The following is a 14,851-nucleotide window of genomic DNA, read 5'->3' as shown; positions in this document are numbered from 1 at the left end:
CCTCAAAAGGGAGCAAATAAGATGCATGCCAAAAACTGGAGCAAACGGAGGTGGTTAAGCGGTCCCAAACCGAGGCACACGGCCAACGGCTCCGAAAGACCGGAAACTATGCTCCAAACGGGCAAAATGGCCTACGACCACGAAACGTAACCTACTGCCACTGAGAGATGATCTACGAGACCTCTCCCTCCCTTCGAGAAGAGAAAACAAAGAAAACAGGACCTGGTTCGTAAACCGAGGCAAAGCACAAAAGAGCCCCGAAGTCTGGAGGCAAGGCTCGCAGCCGAGACTCCGCAACCTCAGAACGAGCACAATATGCAACATCACCAAGCGCTCAATCGGTGACGTCTGAGTCTTAAGGTCGGTCAAAAATGGGGTGTCTACAGCTGTGAGTTGAGTGAGTATTTGATCTCCTCCTCTGTATTTTGTATTGTGCTCCTTTTTAGTGAAACTCTCATTTCTGTCCGTGGACGTAGGCATTGGGCCGAACCACGTAAATATTGTGTTCTATGTGTGTGTAAGATAATATTCTAGGTGTCTTTAATCCTAACAGGTTACACTTGAGGTGGGAAGGAAACAGTGAGAAAGGGTACGAGAGACTTGTTAAAGGAGGGTTGGAGAAGGCTTGCTAGAGGAAGAGGGATAAGAGATGGTCACAAGAGGGAGAAAGGGGCTAGAGGAGGTGGGGTGGGGGTTGTCATGAGAAGATTGTACAAGTGGGGATCCAAAAAGTAAAATTGGAATTATGAAGGGTGCTCCAAGAAAAAGAAAAAAGGGAGGGAAGCAATTTTGGCATGTACCGGTTCAAAAAAATAATGATGTGAGGCCATGCGGTGGCACTCTAAAAAAAATTAACAACAAATATAATAATTTTCAATTAATTGACAGAAATACCCTTCATGTGATTTTGAAGAGGTTTGATATAGACAAATTCATCTATCTCTGATTGGATTAATCATGTGAGGGAGCAGTTTTTGTCGGGAAATAGTAACAACCCCACAATAAACTCCCCATCACCACCTCCTCTAAGCCCCAAGCAAGTCCACCCCCTCCCCCCCTCTAGCACAGTTGTTTTTTTTTTTTTTTTTGTAGAATAATTATTTGATGAATTCCGATCAGTACATTAACTTTGATATCAAATAATTATTGATCGACCAAATTGAAAATTTTGGAATTTGACGTCATGTTTTCAACTTTCTTAGGGAAAAAAAAAAATTGTTCTATACTTTTAGAATATTATGTCACTATTTCAAAAATCACAACCCATATAATTGTGTAGCCTATAGAGGAGTTGGCTAATTACCACCAAATAGCTTTCCTTATGGAGGTCTAGACAATGACTAACCCTTCTAGGAGCATTGGGGGTAATGCTTCATGAAGACCAAATAGTTTCACTTAGTAAATTGGTGAAACCTAACAAAATATGACCTCTGCTTCACTTATTTTATGTGACTAATCATGATTGACCAAGACCTATATGATCATGTAATTTTGGAGTCCAGATTCTATGTAGTGGCAGTGTGTAGTGTAATCTATAGTTCTTTTATTGAGAGCATGCCAGGTGGAGAGTGTAAAGAATGAAACGCTCAGATCACTTTTAACCAAAATGACATCGCTTTGGTTGTGTTTATTTATTTTATTTTGTTTTATTTTTTTGGTTCATGCTTCTATTGTACCTTATTCCCAAATCTGAGACCACGACAACAAACCATGGCGCTAGAGATGAACCAGATCAAGTGTTTGAAATCTGTATCGAATGTATCACAACAACAGCAATCCCCACGACATTCAACGAATCACCCCTACAGCACCGGAGAAAACATCAGTTTCTCTCAGTTTCAATCTTCTCTCATCAAAGCAACACTTGATCTTCCTCCTATGTTTGAAACCCACAGCAGCAATCTACGATGGCAACCCATGGCAAAGAATATAAAACGAGAGATCAACATCCCCGCCCATCCACCTCTAGCGATTTAGATTCGCTGACTCACAAAGACCAACGGTGCGATATTGAGAGACCTAGCGAAAGAAGCCCTGGATCTATAGTTTGGGGTTGGCGATGGTCCAAGGGTGGCAACCGAAGCAAAGGTGCAGGGGAAGGAGAAGAAGAAATTAGAAAGGGTTTTGCTGATTGCACTAGTGTAAAGGGAAAGGAAAGAAGAAAGGGTTTTAGATTTTGGTGGTGCGATGGTGGTGTTGACGGCAACGGAAGTGAAAGTAGAGGAAAGTCGCCAAAGCTATCCATGTCTAGTTTTTTTTTTTTTTTGGTCTATCAAAACGACGTCATTTTGGTTAAAAGTGATCTGAGGCTTTCATTCTTCACACTCTCCACATGGCATGCTCTCAATAAAAGAATTGCAGATTGCACTACACACTACCACTACAAAGAATCTGAACTCGTAACTTCTAGGGCATTGTACGAGGAGCAAATATTCTCTTGCTTCCGTACTCCTCATTGTCCAAGCACTTCGTTGCTCCGAATGACGCCATTCAACCTGAGAACACAACAATGGTGAGCTACCTAGCAGGTGGTTGCTGAAAAACCCCTCCGACGGCCAAGTTAGCACCCTTGTAGAGAAAGAAAGAGAGAGAAGACAAAAGAGAGGAATAGAGCTCTGAGTAGCCAGAAATTCAGACCTATTGTACGGAGGCGCCGCATAGTTTAAATAGCTCCTGCGCGCACCACTCTACTAGTCTTTTTCTGGACGCGTGGTTGTACTACCTTCTCTATTCCTTACACGTGTACGCATCAATACTGCCAAACAACATTTGGCCAAACCGCCAAACGGTATTGACACGTAACTACTGGTGGTTTTCCTCCTCGCACTCCAATTGGGCCACGTAGCGACTCCTGTCATGCTACCCATAACCCGGCACAAGGCCGTTAATCAACTTCCATCAATCGGCTTAACTCTGAGTTATCCAACCGATCAATCGCAGTTCGGCCAAATATTGCTCGGTCTATACTTAGGTCAGCCCATTCCACATGTAGTACGGTCCCTTGTTCGGTGTAAATTCCCCTTAATTGTACACATAGCTCGGTCCACACTTCTCGATCGAGCGCATGCATAGCTCGGCCCATTCTACTCATTGGATTTTCCCTTCTTAATTGCCCCTTAATTCCATTGGTTGCAACCTAATTGGGATTATTTTATTCTTGTACAATCTTCATTTCAGTACGGTTTGTCATCAAGCTTCATGATAGCTCAAAATTTTCAAAATGTTCTTTGATTTTCATGTTAACCACTTAACCAGCTTAGCTCGGCGATTTACTTCTCGAGGAGCAAAATCAGCTTGACAACTTCCTTGGCGAGCAAAATCAGCTCGGCAAGGAACTTCAAAGTTAATGAGCAAAATCAGCTCAACAATGGCAAAGTCAGTTCAGCGACTTGCTTCTTGGTAAGCAAAATCAGCTCAGCAAGAAACTCCAAAGTTAACGAGCAAGGTCAACTCGACAATTTGCATCTTGGTGAGCAAAATCAGCTCGACAAGGAACTCCAAGGTTGGTGAGCAAGGTCAGCTCGGCGACTTGCTTCTTGGTAAGCAAAATCAGCTCAGCACAGCAAGGAACTTCAAGGTCAGCATGCAAAGGTCAGCTCAGCAACTTGCTTCTTGGCGAGCAAAATCAACTCGGCAAGAAACTCTAAAGTTGGCGAGCAAGGTCAGCTTGGCCACTTGCTTCTTGACGAGCAAAAATCAGCTCGGCAAGGAACTCCAAAGTGGGCAAGTAAGGTCAGCATGGCGACTTGCTTCTTGGCGAGCAAAATCAGCTCGATAAGGAACTTCAAGGTCGGCAAGCAAGGTCAGCTCGACAACTTGCTTCTTGGCGAGCAAAATCAACTCAGGAAAGAACTCCAAAGTTGGTGAGTAAGGTCAGCTCGGCTACTTGCTTCTTGGCGAGCAAAAATCAGCTCGGCAAGAAATTTCAAAGTTGGTGAGCAAGGTTAACTCAACAACTTGCATCTCGTTGAGCAAAATCAGCTCGACAAGGAACTCCAAGGTTGGCGAGCAAGGTCAGTTCAGCGACTTGCTTCTTGGAGAGCAAAATCAGCTCGGCAAGGAACTTCAAGGTCGACGAACAAAGGTCAGCTTGGCAACTTGCTTCTTGGCGAGCAAAATTAACTCGGCAAGGAACTCCAAAGTGGGAAAACAAGGTTAGCTCGGCGACTTGCTTCTTGGTAAGCAAAATCAACTAGGCAAGGAACTTTAAGGTCAGCTCGGCCACTTGTTTCCTGGCAAGCAAAATTAGCTCAGTAAGAAACTCCAAGGTTGGTGAGCAAGGTCAGCTCAACAACTTGCTTCTTAGCGAGCAAAATCAGCTCGACAAGGACTCTAAAGTCGGCGACCAAAATCAGCTTGGCGGCTTGCTTCTTAGAAAGCAAAATGAGCTCGGCAAGGGACTTCAAGGTCGGCAAGCAAGGTCAGCTCGACCACTTGCTTCTTGGCGAGCAAAATCATCTCGGCAAGGAACTCCAAAGTTGGCGAGCAAGGCCAGCTCGGCACTTGTTTCTTGGCGAACGAAATCAGCTCGACAAGGAGCTTCTTGGCGAGCAAAATTAGCTCGGCAAGGAATTCCAAAGTTGGCGAGCAAAGTCAGCTCGGCAACTTGCTTTCTTGGCGAGCAACATCATCTCGGCAAGGAACTCCAAGGTTGACGAGCAAGGCTAGCTCGACACTTGCTTCTTGGCGAACAAAATCATCTCGGCAAGAAACTCCAAAGTTGGCGAGCAAAGTCAACTCGGCAACTTGCTTCCTGGAGAGCAAAATCAGCTCGGCAATGAATTCCAAAGTTAGCGAGCAAGGTCAGCTTGGCAACTTGCTTTCTTGGCGAGCAAAATCAGCTCGGTAAGAAACTCCAAGGTTGGTAAGCAAGGTCAGCTCAACAACTTATTTCTTGGCGAGCAAAATCAACTCAGCAAGGAATTTCAAAATTGGCAAGCAAAATCAACTCGGCAAGGAACTTCAAAGTTGGCGAGCAAAATTAGCTCGACAACTTACATCTCAGTGAGCAAAATCAACTCGGCAAAACTTCTTGGCAAGTAAAATCATCTCGGCAATGAATTCTAAAGTTGATCAAAACCATAAACAATCCTCTTGCCGAGCAAAATCCGCCCGACAAGGAATTTCAAAGTTGAACAAAACACCAACTTTCATCTTGCCTAGCAAAATCAGCCTGACAAGGAATTCTGATCTTTCTGTCAAAATGATTGTCAGTTGCTCCTTGGACCACGCTAAATCAGCTTGGCAAGGCAGAAATACAACAATTTTCAAGAATATTGTCTACTTGTTTCATTACACAAATACCAAGAAGGGTTACAAGAATAGAACTAAGAACAAAACTTTAGATTGGCAGAGTTCGACATTCTGGAAATAGATCGGCTATTTATATTTTGCGAGTTTTATGCCCTTTTTCCTCGGCCTTCTTATTGAGGTCTTCCAAAACCGAACTCCCTAGATCTCTCCCATGGTTGTTTGCACAGCCATCCTCTTGTTCGACTGCATTGACTTTTCCCGCAACTCTTTTGTCTGCCATTATTGGATTTGCCTTGACGGTAGCTGCGGCCGCATCACCCTCAACTCGGATGTGTTCGTTGATGCGTTGCATAAGCAACTCCATGGTCGTCGGTTGGTTCATGCTAAGCGAGTCTCTAAGTCTATGTCTGACTGGAAGACCGCGCTTGTATTGAGTGGTTGCTTGATTCGTCGGGCAATCGAGAAGTTCGTTGACCAATACTTGACGTTGTACGCCTTCAAGGAGTCATTTGTTTCCATCTTGATTCCCAAAAGGTAGCTGACTTCTTTGGGTGTTTTGGTGTTGGTCTTAAATCATGTCACGAATGCCTCCGTCAATTGCTGTCACCTCTCGATACTTTCCTCCGGCAGCCTCTCAAACCATTTCAGGCCCAACTCGCCCAAACTCGATAGAAAAATAAGGCGCATAAGTGCATCGTTTCGCCTGTGCCCAGCCATAACTCGCCGAAAATGGCTTACGTGCATGTATGGATCGGTCTTTTCATCATAGAGCGTGAACTTTGGCTAATGAAACCCGGGACGAAGTGGTGCGCTCTCAATCTCTAAGGAAAAAGGGGTGGCGCTCAATCTTGCCAACTCTCTGTCAGGTGAAGCGTGTGCCGCCAAGCGTAGTGGTGGCATGACGACCTCTTCACTAGCTCGCCCTCTAGAGGCCAGTCGCTGCAGTGCAACCACCCTCTATGCTTCCTGTTGGCAAGAGCGCTCCTCTAACACATTCCTCAAGTCTTTCAAACGATCGAAGCATGAATATCTCGACACCGTCGTCGGACACGAGAGGTGGTAACTGCTGTCCTGCGTACGAGATGTCGCCACCGGCGCGATATAGTCTCCAGCTCTGAAGCTTCTCGTGACGAAGAGTGAAGGGGTGCGGCGTCTATTCTAACTGCCAAAACAACGAGAATGGGCGTGCTCACTGTGGTTCCCCATTCCAGCGACACCCTTTCCCTTCATTTGGCGTTTTATGGCCTCCATCTCCATCGTTATCTTCTTGATGATGGTATCTTGGTCTCTCAACTTGTCTTCCAGATGCTGAGTCTGTGAGTCTCGCCGTCGGCGACGCTCTTCTAGGCTAACAGAACGCCCAGAACTTCTTGTGTGCTTGCCTTACGCATCTCTGGGAACTCCTCGCGCGGAGGTCTCCAAACCAGCCATCGTCAGAATGACGGGCAGGCCATCTCTGTGCCAAACAGACTCCGACATGATGCTGTCGATAGCAGACAGCGAGATGTCGTCTTGTTCGCCATAAAAGATGATCGGAAAAGCTTAGAGGATAAGGTTTTGTCTGTTGGATTCCCACAAACAATGCCAATTATGCGGGGAACAAATATTATCTTGCTTTCGTACTCTTGATTGTCCAAGCTCTTCGTTGCTCCCAATGACACCATTCAACCTGAGAACACGACGACGGTGAGCTATCCAACGGGTGGTTGCCGGAAAACCTCTCTGACGGTCAAGTTAGCACCCTTGTAGAGAAAGAAAGAGAGGGAAGACAAAAGAGAGAAATAGAGCTCTGGGTAACAAGAAATTTAGACCTGCTGTATGGAGATGCCGCACAATTTAAATAGCTCATGCGCACACCACTCGGCTTATCCTTTTCTAGACGCGTGGTTATACTGCCCTCTCCATTCCTTACACGTGTACGTGTCAATACTGCCAAACAACATTTGACTAAACCGCCAAACGGTATTGACGCATAACTACTGGCAGGTTTTCCTTCTCACACTCCAATTGGGCCACGTAACGACTCCTGTTGTGCTACCTATAACCCGACACAAGGCCGTTTACCAACTTCCATCAATCGACTCGGCTCCGAGTTGTCCAACCGGTCAACCGCAGTTTGGCCAAATATTGCTCAGTCTATACCTAGGTCGGCCCATTCCACATGTAGTCTGGTCTCTTGTTCAGTGTAAATTCCCCTCAATTGCACACATCCACACTTCTTGACCGAGCACATACATAGTTCGGCCCATTCTGCTCATTGGATTTTCCCCTCTCAAGCATTGAGTATTGTACATGGAGCACCAATTAACTACGCTTATGGGTTTTCCCCTCTCAAGCATTAAGTATTGTACTCGGAGCATCAATTAACTACGCTTATGGGTGAACCCAGGTAAGATGAGATTTCAATTTCATATTTTTTATATGCGTAATCATGAATGGTCGACAATGAAGTTATGACAATGGTTTCTAACAACTAGATAATTTTCCTAGGGTTCTATCTTTTTAGTTTGTGTCCTGCCCTCCGAATCTTAGTGTGACCCAGAAGGCACATTTCATGCACAAGCCCAAAATACATGACTTCTAATGTATTTTTTTATACTAACCGCTATCTTCTAAAAAAAGAAAATAATAATATTAATAATAATAAATAAAATAAAAGCTTCTTTACCATGTGCAGGGAGATCACACAACTGTATGACGCAGAAAGAGAAAAAATAAAAAAAGTAGATAAATTTTGTTGTATAACACAAAAAGTTACATCGATACACAAGAAACAGCATTGCAAAAAGTAGTGAATGGAAAGAGGAGTGTGAACTATAAGTTGTAGTTATCAAGCCCCAGATCTCTGAGCGCATCAGTAGCAGCGTCCTTGCAGCTTGTGTGGTTTTCCTTGGCCTTCCTTATGATCTTCTCAATACCATTATTAAGCAAAAGAGTTCTGTGGAACAAAAATAAAATAAAGAAGTGCTTTCAAAGATACAAGGATATCATCAAAGATATTTTCTACTTGTTAGATCTCTACAAGATATGCCAGACCATGGTTGCTGGAATCGTACGATTCACAATTCAATTCATACGAGTTTCAAGTGAAACAATTTGAATCATGCAGTTAAATCAAAAATTAGGAGCAATTTAATTTGCAATTCAGTCTGTTTTTGTTTTGTTTGCACAATACATGAAACGATGTTGCTTTTGCCTCTATCAGCAAATAAAAAAGAGATCAATTAGTTACAGTAAGGGAGTGACTACTCTCTAGTCTACAAAGAGCATATATATAATTTAGTTACATTGATATTTTATTTCACTGTGAACATTGTATTTTTGAAGATATAAACATATATAATTAAATTAAGTGAATGTTACGATTCACTATTTTAGTAAAACAATTTAAAATTTGATCCATGATTTGACAACAATGTACAGACAAAAGGCAAAAATGCATAGGACTTCATATAACAAGAGGGAGTGGGGACGGATCATGCATAAGCAGTCTTGCCTGTTTTCTGGATTCCTAGCCACAAGATTCCGGATCATCATACAAGCACTCTTCTGCATTTGATGAGCTCCGGGATGCCTCTGCATGGCTTGGATAGCAAGATCTCCAGCTCCAGCTTCAATGGCACGAGTTGCGTTGTCTGGGGATCTCAAAGAGAGCACACATATAACAGACATAACCTATGCCACAACAAAAGCAATTAACCACCAGAAGTACCTTTTGTTAAAAGCATATAGATAACTAATCTGATCCATATAATCAGATTGATGACCACACATACCAAACTCGGCCAGAAAATTGTCACTGACATTATTTCAAGCAATCTATCTGATTGATTGACACAGACATACACAAACATCACCAATATATTCAAATTGTAATATCCTTTATAGTGGTGATCAAGAACAATTTCATCATATGGATCGTACTTGATACAAGATCATTTGCATTAAACTTCTTCCTACCTCTTGTAAAACAGATGGATCATCAAAAAATCTGGCCGAGAGTTTGATTATCCTATCCATCCCTCCTTTTTCAATAATAGCACTCTTATTTGTATCACTTCCTGCCAACTAATCAAGTACAACATTTCAGGTAAGCTTTAATGCTACAAGAAACAATAATGATGAGAAGTAATAAGCACTGTGCAGAATCCAAGTGGCTGCAAATTTAGGCAATTACCAATTCGCGACTAAGTTTTAATAATCAATATAGTTCAAGGTAGATCTCTGAAAAAAGTGTGAAATGTTGTATTCAGAATACCCTAAAAAAACAATCCATGGATTTCAGCATGTACTTATATATGGCGTTAAAGGTAGCTATTATACAATCGCCCACCCATCCTAAGCAGATAGATATTAACTATGAATTGTATAATGTGCCTGTGAACAATAACATATAAGAATTCTAATAAATTTGCTAATTTATCAACAAAAATAAATAATAATAATAATAATAACATATAAGAAGATTTATACACGAGAGAAATTTCACTATGACTCCATTTGATTCGTATTCCAATGAAGTTTTGAGGAAATTAGTGTAAATTAAGAATCTTGCAGTTGTTGAAATTGAGATTACAGGAGATTCAAATTTTTCTCTTCTCTACCGCTGACATCTAAGTAATCAAATAGAACATCAAAGAACAATAAACATTTTATTGTCAGTTTTTCCTCTTCAATAAACTGCGAATTTCTATGCCAGATTTTTGTACCAAAGCATGCCATGAAATTTTATCTTGGAAACATGGAAAATTCTATTATTAAAACTATGGGGTTTGTCCACATGTACTTGTATGTGTTTGAATTTTAATAAATAAAATGAGAGATTTGTTTTAGAACCTTGGACAATAAAGAACAAGCAGCTCGAGCCACTATTTTATTGCCCTGCTCACCGCTGTCACCAATACATCGGAGAACTGCATCTACACCCCCACTTGCAGCAATAGATCTACATATTTCGTCCTGCAATAAGAAGCAGCCCATAAGTCAATAAACAAGAACAGGTAAGCCAATGTAAATCTGGTATACGAAAATTTAAGAATGTCTTTCTCTTGTCTCTGACATTATTAATTCTACTCTGAAAATTAACCTCTTTTTTTTAACAAGTATAGATGTCCGAAATTTCAGTGAAACTATAACAAACCAATAGCTTCCGGCAGTTATTCTATATTTTTTATGAACATCTAAGAAACTATAATAAACCTTCTCCAAATAGTTGTGCAGGCAACAACGGAATTTGAGATTAAAGCAAATTAAAAGCTACAGTGAAAACTTCAAATCAAATGAAACACAGATTTGATGAAACAAATGTGCTCAAGCTTAAATATCTCATTAGACAGGAAGAAACTTACATTAACAGCAACAGCCTTTAAAGTCATGGTTGCTGATACTAGACTTGGCGAACTGAGCCCTTCTTTAAGCAAGTCCACAAGAGCTTCTGCAATTCCAATTTTTGCAAATCTTCGAGCATAACCATAGACCTACAGTTTATGCACATTGGAACACTATTCAGTTACTAACCAATTAATTTCTCACTCCGAATCTTAAACAGTGTAAGAACTCGAATTTGAAACAATGGCAGTGCACAAGTTATTAACATTGTCCATGAATCGTAAGACGTTACTTACTTGGGATGCCACAACACGATTATCATCAGGTGTAAGCAAGGCTTGTATAGCATCATATAAACTATGGATGCACCCTTTACCATGTGTCCTCAAAATTTGGATCATAAGCTCATCAATTTTCAAGTCCATGAATGATTCCTTGACAATCTCATTACCAGTTGCAGCAGCAGCAACAACAGAAAAACCACCATTCAGGATTTTCAAATTTTGAGTGCCATCATTTAGGATACCCATCACCATCTTTGGTCCACCATTCTTTTGAAATGTTTCACTACTTTGAACATCTGCATATGAGAAAGTTGCACACATCAGACAACACATAAAACAGAAAACTCACCGTTTCCCAAGTCTGGACACTTAGTTCTACCAATGCAAATATAATGATGGAGAGCCATAAACACAAAAGAGAAAAGAAAGAAATTATTGCATCTTCACATATTAATACAGAATGGGCTTGCATATATCATAGTCCTATTACAGTAGAAAGCTTTGTATTTTATGCAAAATATCATGTCAAAAACTACAGTGTTTGATCGCATGCAGTGTTAGTAACCAAGCTCTATGATTGTCACTCTATAACATTTTCTCGTCTTATACAATCACTAAATTAACACTTGCTCAACGCCCCAAGCTGGGATGGAATCATGTAGAGACCAAGGGGGGCTGTGGCAGCCTTGCCGCGTGAGATATCTCTTCAGATGCAGCAATATGCTGCAGCAAGTAAACACCATCCTCCTATCTGGCCCGCTGCCTATGCCTATATCCTTTATCCTCTCTAGCTCTCCCCTTTAATAGTTTCCTCTCATCCCAGGTGCAATATTCAAATTATATATAAATAATGAACAACCATTATTTTATTGTAACATATTGAAATGAGAGAATATATGGCATACATCTGTGTATCATACAAAAAATTATGAAGCTTTGCAGTGTTAGTTACGGACAGTATAGTTACAAAATTGTGTATCATATAAAAAGTCTGAAGTTGAAAGATTTCATTGAAATTGTTCATTTGGAAATTTCCCGAAAAGCTAATCATAGGTTCTTCTCTCCATCAGAACTATAGGGCTGTTATAGTTATGATGTTTTGTAATTTTGTTACGGATATTATTATTTTTTGTTATGAGATTTTGTGGTTAACAAAGTTATGAATTTTTGAGGTATCTTATCTTACGATTTTTTGTGATAGCAGTTATTAATCATTGTGATGTAGTTTAGTATTTTAAAAAGCTCCAGGCAAATTGAGGCGCTAAGGTCTCCTGGAGCTTAAGTGTGAGGTGCACGTGAGACGCACGCCTCACCAAAGCGAGACGCATGTTATTGAAGATAACCAAAATATTAATATAGACAAAGTTTTCAACATAAACAAATATTTCTAGAATTTAAAAATAAAAAAAAAAAAATAGAACATTTAATATTCCAAAAATCATGAAAATAATATTCAACCTTACTTTACCCAATACTGTTTATCTTTCTTCATCAATATATTAACGTGATTCATTTGTTTTTTTAGATAAAGAACTCGCACCATATAGTATCTTAGTGGTTTTAATTTTAAATCGGGACCAAATTACCTAATAGTTTCAATCATTGGCCCAAAACTGCTGTAATTTACTACTTTGAAAGGAATTCTAAAGCCATATATCCATCTTGCAATCCAAGATTTTTTGCTTAATACCTAGAGCTATTTTTTATATTAAAATTGGGGCTCAAAGCATGTGTTTACATTTTATATTAAAAGGATTGTGATTCCATAAGCAAAATTTTAAATAAAGCACATAAGCTTAAGGTGTATCCCTCAAGCTGTCTAAGGTGCCTCAGGTGTGTCTCACGCTTAGGCGCTCCTTTTAAAACACGGATGTAGTTACAAATATGCATAAAGTATTCTCCTTTTAAAGATGTGTACTGTAATCTTTACCTATTATAATAACAGTAAGATTGAATTCTCAACTTAATAAATACAATTATAAATGAAGTAAGAATCCTCAATGAATTTTCATTCTTAAACTTTTATTTGCTTCATAGTTCCAATAATCATATATATGGCATTCTAAATTTCCACTATATGTAGGAGCAGTTTAGCATGTAATGTAAATGTGGGTTTTTTTAATTTTTTTGATTGAACATGTGTGAGAATTTATAGACCTATATTGAGGAAAGTTGTAAGAATTATTTATTTTGTTTGACTATAGAAAAATCATTTAAATCCAACCTGACACGTTCCCGCTGGACAGAATTCCCAATATCGATCTGGTCCATCCCTGACCCCATGAAAAAACATAATCATTATCTAAAAGCAACAGTAAGCACCTTCCACAGCATCACTATTTTATTTTATTTTTTTCTCTCACAGTAATCTTTTTGTAACCCGTGAGGGTTAGCTCAAATGGTAGGTCCCTAGGTCAACAACCAAGAGGTCTTAGGTTCAAGTCTCTACTTTGCCCCCGATACCTAAGACTAGCAGGAGGTGGTTGCACATATGCAAAGTTTAACCCCCGGTCTCATCAAAGTTGGAGTTGGGGGATTCCTCGCTATCAAAAAAATAAAAGGAATCTTTTGGTATTTAAATTTGTTCTTGGATCATGTCCTTGCCATTTTTGTTCTTTCCCTTTACTTATTGTATTTCCAATATAATGTCTCTTGGATTGAGTAAGAACAAGCGAATTCAGCACGGCCAACATAAGATTACATAGTTCAGACACAAATGATCTCAAAATGACAGCTACAGCAATGTTTCTATCCACAGAATCTACATGACCTATATCATAATGACTAACTCAAAAACGACTAGCTTGTTATTGTCATCGCAAGAACAATTGAAACTAACTAACTAAACAATTCACATAAACAAACAAACTCCACATAACATACCATGAAGAAGTGATGCAATTGCCTCAAATGCCGAAACCAGACCCCGATCGCTCCCACCACGAAGCTTCAAACAAACAGAACAAACCAATTCGAGCCCTCCGTTTTTCATGGCGATGGCAGCGTTTCCAGATCCTTCGATCGAACACAAATCGGCCAACTTATCAAGCAACACAATCACCTCATCAACATCGTTCTGGTCTCCAATTTGATCCGTCGAATCAGAATTCAACTGTTTCAGCCTATCCAAGGACTGGATCACAGGGTTGTCCTTGACAGAGCCCTCGCCGGGAACGCAAGTGACGATTCCTGAAAAGTAGTAGAGAGAGAGAGAGAGAGAGAGATTAATGCGAGTAACAGAAGGCATTGTGTGAGAGAGAGAGAGAGAGAGAGAGAGAGAGAGATTTGGAACCAGAGAGATCGACGCCTTGGACAGTTAGGGTTTCGATGGCGTCTTGGAGGGCATCGGAGGGATCCATGCCGAGATCATCGATGTTCTCTTTCACCATTTCGTCGAAGGCTTGTTGCGAAATTGAACGGCCGGATTTTGGTGGCCCCATCTCTGCCGCCGTCGCCGTCTTCTGCTCCGCCGGCGATCCGAAGAAGACTACACTACTGAGACTGTCGTTGTGTATGTAGAGTGAGTTGAGTGACACAGTGATTGCAGGAAAGCTATTCGGTTTGTAAATTTGAAATGGGCTGCTGAATGCTCTTCACGCGAAGCCCAAACGTTTTAGTTTGAATTTTCAATTTATTTGAGGGAAAGTAAAATAACACTATTTATAATATTTAAATAAAATAAGGAAAAATTGGTGAAATTTCACTATAATAATTGTCTAAGACCACCTCCAACGGTTCATCAAACCTGGTATCAAATTTAAAATTTGATGAAAAAGTCACTTTTTTGAGCTCCAACGGTTTCACCAAATCGATATCAAATCGAGAATTCAGCAAATCTTTTACCAAAACGAGAACAGGCGAAGCATTTCACCAAATCACTGTTCCTGACCGTTGGGAGAGACCAACTTGCCCGGCCGGTTGACCAACCGGTCAACCGCCTAAAGGTTCAAACGGTTCGAAGAAAAGATTCAAACAGTAAAAAAAAA

The 14,851-nt window shown here is 40.5% G+C and overlaps 1 protein-coding gene across 2 annotated transcripts; it reads right to left on the bottom strand.

The window, feature by feature from the left end:
* Window positions 1–7,863: 7,863 nt before the first annotated feature.
* On the bottom strand, window positions 7,864–14,502 carry LOC114303287 (ARM repeat superfamily protein). Of its 2 annotated transcripts, XM_028248409.2 has the most exons (8): window positions 14,158–14,502; window positions 13,749–14,054; window positions 10,878–11,161; window positions 10,602–10,730; window positions 10,090–10,212; window positions 9,214–9,321; window positions 8,750–8,928; window positions 7,864–8,191 (listed from the first exon to the last, which is right to left on the bottom strand). In XM_028248409.2, exons 1-8 carry the CDS (start codon window positions 14,303–14,305, stop codon window positions 8,068–8,070), a joined length of 1,401 nt encoding a protein of 466 aa, XP_028104210.2. In that variant the 5' UTR covers window positions 14,306–14,502; the 3' UTR covers window positions 7,864–8,067. The 2 variants fall into 2 exon arrangements, with proteins under 2 accessions (XP_028104210.2, XP_082776521.1); XM_082920395.1 differs by lacking the exon at window positions 9,214–9,321 and having other exon boundaries at window positions 14,158–14,497.
* Between the last annotated feature and the right edge of the window lie 349 nt (window positions 14,503–14,851).

Source organism: Camellia sinensis, chromosome 3 (genome assembly GCF_055761805.1).
Source record: "Camellia sinensis isolate YWXY chromosome 3, ASM5576180v1, whole genome shotgun sequence".
NCBI lineage: Eukaryota > Viridiplantae > Streptophyta > Magnoliopsida > Ericales > Theaceae > Camellia > Camellia sinensis.
Note: the sequence above shows the minus strand (reverse complement) of the source record. Positions and strands in the feature narration are given on the sequence as shown.

What these genes read in the sequence shown, in the direction of transcription:
- LOC114303287 (XM_028248409.2), bottom strand. Translation starts at nt 14,305, where the DNA reads ATGGGGCCACCAAAATCCGGCCGTTCAATTTCGCAACAAGCCTTCGAC. An exon ending in CTTGTTCTTTATTGTCCAAG is followed by an intron (nt 9,322 to 10,089) that starts GTTCTAAAACAA and finishes GTACTTGATTAG; the next exon opens with TTGGCAGGAAGTGATACAAA. An exon ending in ATCCATCTGTTTTACAAGAG is followed by an intron (nt 8,929 to 9,213) that starts GTAGGAAGAAGT and finishes GTTGTGGCATAG; the next exon opens with GTTATGTCTGTTATATGTGT.